Here is a 5,121-nt window from a genome sequence, read left to right on the forward strand (position 1 = left end):
TACTTACCATCTAGCACATATATTCGGTTTTAATAAAGTCATAAAAAGATATTTTATTTATTATTGTTATTAAACGTTCTTAATTCGAATCATAAGCAATGAACAACTGCATCGATTTGAAAACATATTTTATCGTTCATTTTTTGAAAAATTACCCATCAAATCAAATAAAGCATGTATTTCTTTATTGTGATTGTTTTGTTGCGTGTAAAGAACAGTTTTTTTGCGAAATTTTTTATTTTTACTGAAATGGAAAACAACAAATATTCTTCATTTATGAATGTAGAAATAATTAGTGAAAATCTGTAAATTGGTTGACCGAAAAAAATGTGTTGCATGGTCTGGGGAAAAATTAGAAATAATATCAATTTACACTGCCAAAGTACTTGGAAGTAATGCTTCATGTATCGATGCATAAACGAGGGGAATTCAGAAAATATTTTAAAGCCCTAAGGATCCGCAGAAAAATTAAACAATTTAATCAAAATTGTATGATTTTAATTGGAGTCCCATCGACTTTCGTCAAAAAATTCATAAAAATACACAGATATTCGGTAGTTTGTTGTACTATAGCGGTTATAGCCACTTGTCACAAGGTCGATCGAGTATTCTGGCATTCTGGGTCTGTTTTTTCGAAGAGACATCTAAAGAGCTATAAACTGAGCAAATTTAATCAAAATCGTAGAATTTGAACTTGAGTTACAACGTACAAATCAAGTTGTTTTCAGATTCCCATACAAACTCTTGGGAAAAATTTCATTTGCAAGGAAAAGAATTTTCTTGGGCGAATTTTCCAAAAAGAAAAATACCATATCTGTGTATTGGACTGAGGATTCCGAAAAAATAGGTTTTTTCTTTGCTTGAGTTATGTCATAAACAAACAAACCGAAAACAATTTTAAAGTAAAATAAAGAAATAAATTATCGCCAAAAATTTTGAAATGGTGAAAAAAATAATAAATTGAAGCGCACCAAACTGAATAAGATGCGAAAATTGATATTTGTTTTTTTTTCTATTTTATTTATGAATTATCAAACATTCCATTTGTATGGCGTTATTGTTTTCTGGACGACAGACACCAATGTATTAGTATTTTTTAAAAGTATAAAATAGATCTCATCTTTCGTGTAAATTCATTAAAAATTCGGTATTTATTCAAATCGAACAGCTCAAAATAAGTTTTTCGAAAACTAACATTCCATTGAAAATAAGAGAACTGCTTTGGGAACTACCCCATTAGAAATTTCATTTTTTTGAGAAAAGTATTCTTTCGATTTGCCAAGGATTTTCGCAAAAAATGTGAAGACCTTTTTTTGGCTCTTCATTTCCTAAAACGGGAGAAAATATTCAATTTGCTAGGGTTTTTGGGCGAAGATAAAAATCTTTCAATTTGCTAGGGTTTTTGAGGCAAATGCTCTGAGACACCCCCCAGGAATGAACAATTCAAAAATGCATTTTTGAATTTGTGCGAGACCAAATCGAAAATTTATTATTGCTGATTTTAATTAACGAATGGTTTTTTAATTCTTCTTAATTAGCTTCTAGTTGACGTCAAGTTATGAAAAAATTTGAACTTTAAGAAATTGACTTGGTGTGTTTTTATGTAAATCAAATGACGTTGTTTTGCGAAATATCAAAAACATCATATTCCATTTGTATGGCGTCATTGTTTTCAATCATCATTTTAACCACAATCAATGTATTTGTGTTTGAAAGAGTATAAAAGGGAGCCGATATATTGTATAAAGTCATTAGAAAATTCGGTATTCATTCAAATCAAACAGCTCCAAATAAGAAAAAAAAATCGAAAATTTACAAAAGTTTCCATCGAAAATGAGTTTCTATTTAGCGTTTATTATTTCATTGCTTGGTTCTTATGAACGTTTTTAATGCCATTTTCGACCTAAACATTCGATTTAAACATTTTCTTAACGCTTTTCGGTCCAGTTTGTGGAAATCCAGTTGAGCATAAAATCGAGGCAGGGCCAGTAAAGAGTGTTTTTTGTACAGCGTTTCCAGAAACTCCTTGCTACATCACATTTATTGTTAAAGAAGCAACAAATAGCCATGGACCCATACACTCCAATTATTATGCATCACAAAGCGAGGATCTATGCCGCTTGGCGATAAAATACATTGGCAAAAAAGACAAATTTAAGGTGTACACCAAGCATATTGATAGAGAGAATCCCGTACTGGTGGCTCTTGAGCATAATGGAACGGATGAAAACTTCGCAATTTTCTTCAAAAAACCCTAGGAAATCGAGAAAAAGTTCGTTTCGGACGAAAATCCCTAGCAGCTCGGTAGAATTTTGAAGTCACAGAGGGGATAATCCCCCCTCTCTTCCTCCCCTTCGCACATTACTGGTCTTAATATTTCAAATAAACATCTTGTGAAACATTGATGTTTTCATCAGAGCAACAGAATTCGCTAAAATTTTCTATGCACACAAAAAATCAGTGTGTCCAAAACATATAGAAATAGCACTAAATAGTGTCGATATCTATACTATATCGGGGCACTATATATGTAAGATATTCCGCAAGACACCGTAGCTCACGAACGAAGTGAGTGCGGACAGAAAACATGTTGACGCATACACACAGTTTATTCTACTGCCGCACGGAAATTTGTGATTTTTTCCGTCTACACTGACTTCGATCGTGCGATACGGTGCCGTGCGGCAATATCTTTCATATATAGTGGACCGATATAGTATAGATATCGACACTATTTAGTGATATTTCTATATATTATGGACACACTGCAAAAAATATTAGTAGTGGAATTATTTAAATGTGTTTTGAGTGCGTGACACACTGTGTGTGTAGTTTTTTTTTTTAAATAAAATTGTTATTGGAATGAAATAAGAACTCAATTCGTTGAATACGTTTTCAAGTTGTTACAATTTATTTATAAGAATTTTTTCATTATACTCGTCGAGTTCAGGGCCAAACATTATTTTCGAATATTTTGCACACGTGTGCTTACTAAAAAACTGTAATAATTATTCAGCAAAATTATAAAAGAAACAATTATATTAAATGATTAATGCATTGCGCCGGGAATTGGTAATATAATTGGTGCATTTGGACCTTGTGAAGCTTTCATCAAACACATATTTGTGTACATGTCAACGCACATTTTCTCGATCATATTCTTTGTATACGGTTGAACTCTCCTACAAGTAGAAATGTTGTTTTAAAACAAATATAAATTGAACTCAAAACAGATACTTACCCGGTGAGGTTTTTTAAGTCATTTGCATATGAGTTCAGTTCCAATAGGTCCCTAAAATTGATAACATTGTAAATCGTAGGTAGACTTTGACAAAAATCATGTGAAAACTCACTGCGAGAAAAAGTTTGCACCGTAAGCATTCGAATTAATCAAACTGCTGATTCGCTTAAACATGTCGCTCGCATAAGTAATAACGACCAAGATATCGCTATAATAGAGATTAATCAATGTTCTGGAATTCTGAAAAATTGAAAGTTAGTTTACCCTTCTCGGATATATCCAGCATCTGATAGTGAAATTTCTTCCACTATTTTTCTAAAATCGCCCTCCCGTCCGCAACAACTAGGAGAATAGATGTTTTTAAATGAAATTTAATCATTTCTATAATCAAATTTATACTTGAACATCCATGCTGAGCCTTTATTTGTATTCACAGCTTCATGAATATTGGCAGGGTGGATATTATCCGCGTTGATCATTTGAAATTTCCCAGAGAGCATTCTGGATGGTAGGAAATTTGACATTTTCACTGATATAGTGGACCTACCTATTAATGGAATTTATTTTAAAATAAGCCGGACTGAAATATATATATTTTCTTACGTGAAATCTTTTTTGAGGCCGAAACCTGTAAATTCAAACATTTTAAGAAATATCGACGATTTACGCTTTCTCGACCATATCTTTTCAATGAAATAAATTTTTACTTACCAAAGTCAAACAGATAATGCACGAAATACCAATTAATTTCATTTTCGTTGATTAAAGTAAATTGGTTTAGAGTGAGTGCAATTCGCAAATTTACGTTTTGAGTTAGTTAGAAACTCCAGAACACTGCAATTTATATACGCTTTCATTGACTTCTTCGAGTCTATTTTTTGCGAGTTGGATGTATAATTTTTTTTTTTCGAATTTAAAGACGTCTGAACAAGATAAACATTTTTTATTATTATTATTATTTATTGGCGTCTGCAATTTCAAAATGTTTTTCATACTTGCTTTTTAATTAGCAATATTATTTTCAAAATTATTCGATAATTTTCACTTACCTGATCCAAGAAATTTCATGAATTATGAAACTCATTGATAATGATGAATAATCGTGGATTCATCGTAAGTGTCGATGTTTAAATATCTAAATGTAAATAAGTTTCATATTGAATTTTTATCTTTTATCCACATGAAAACATAAAATTCAACTAGTTTAAACTTTTAAATACATTGAAATCACGAATCGTAATAGATAATAGATCACAATTTTTTTCATTGCAATGTGTACTGATTTTTAATAAAACCAAAACCTTAAAATCATTCACGACCGTATAAAATATATGGTATCTTGCAAAAGCTTTTCTTGTAATTTCATGCAATTATCACCAGATGACGTTACAAGTATTGGGCTTCACTGGTTATATTTGTTCAACGGTTTTTTTGATTTCATACGATTCTTTGAATTAAAAAAAAAAAAATTACGATAAAAATGGTTAAAAAGTTCTTTTCTACAAAAACAAAATACTTTCTATGAAAAATCATAGATCATGTCGGTGTTAATAATGTTTTCTCCGATGTTGTGTAGCATTCGGTCGGGTTTTTATCAACTGAAATTCTTTGGCAAATCACCTGCGGCACCGTATCAGAAATAATGCGTCATATTGAGCACAAACAATACTCTCTATTTGAGTATTTGAACTTTGGGCAAATTTGTTTTGAGGCAATGAACTCAACGTGTATTTTATGTGCGTTGCTGAACCTTTTTGTTGATCTGTTTTACCTTTTTCTGTCTTTTTCTCTCTGGCTTTCTTCCAATCTTCGATGTGTTGCTAATAGGCAATGGCCAATTGATTCGGTGAGAATAAAAGTGGGAATATAGAAACGAACAC

General features: G+C 31.4%; 1 protein-coding gene across 1 annotated transcript; it reads right to left on the reverse strand.

Annotated features, from left to right (window-relative positions):
* Nucleotides 1-2,888: 2,888 nt before the first annotated feature.
* On the reverse strand, nucleotides 2,889-4,357 carry LOC116346576. Its single transcript, XM_031776712.1, has 8 exons — nucleotides 4,291-4,357; nucleotides 3,953-4,164; nucleotides 3,845-3,869; nucleotides 3,641-3,788; nucleotides 3,506-3,583; nucleotides 3,354-3,449; nucleotides 3,242-3,292; nucleotides 2,889-3,182 (listed from the first exon to the last, which is right to left on the reverse strand). Exons 2-8 carry the CDS (start codon nucleotides 3,992-3,994, stop codon nucleotides 3,050-3,052), a joined length of 573 nt encoding a protein of 190 aa, XP_031632572.1. The 5' UTR covers nucleotides 3,995-4,164; nucleotides 4,291-4,357; the 3' UTR covers nucleotides 2,889-3,049.
* Between the last annotated feature and the right edge of the window lie 764 nt (nucleotides 4,358-5,121).

The sequence above is a fragment of the Contarinia nasturtii genome, unplaced genomic scaffold (genome assembly GCF_009176525.2).
Source record: "Contarinia nasturtii isolate CC-2019 unplaced genomic scaffold, AAFC_CNas_1.1 Cnas_scaffold_1565, whole genome shotgun sequence".
NCBI lineage: Eukaryota > Metazoa > Arthropoda > Insecta > Diptera > Cecidomyiidae > Contarinia > Contarinia nasturtii.

What these genes read in the sequence shown, in the direction of transcription:
- LOC116346576 (XM_031776712.1), bottom strand. Translation starts at nt 3,994, where the DNA reads ATGAAATTAATTGGTATTTCGTGCATTATCTGTTTGACTTTG. An exon ending in GCTGGATATATCCGAGAAGG is followed by an intron (nt 3,450 to 3,505) that starts GTAAACTAACTT and finishes TCTCTATTATAG; the next exon opens with CGATATCTTGGTCGTTATTA. An exon ending in GGTGCAAACTTTTTCTCGCA is followed by an intron (nt 3,293 to 3,353) that starts GTGAGTTTTCAC and finishes TATCAATTTTAG; the next exon opens with GGACCTATTGGAACTGAACT.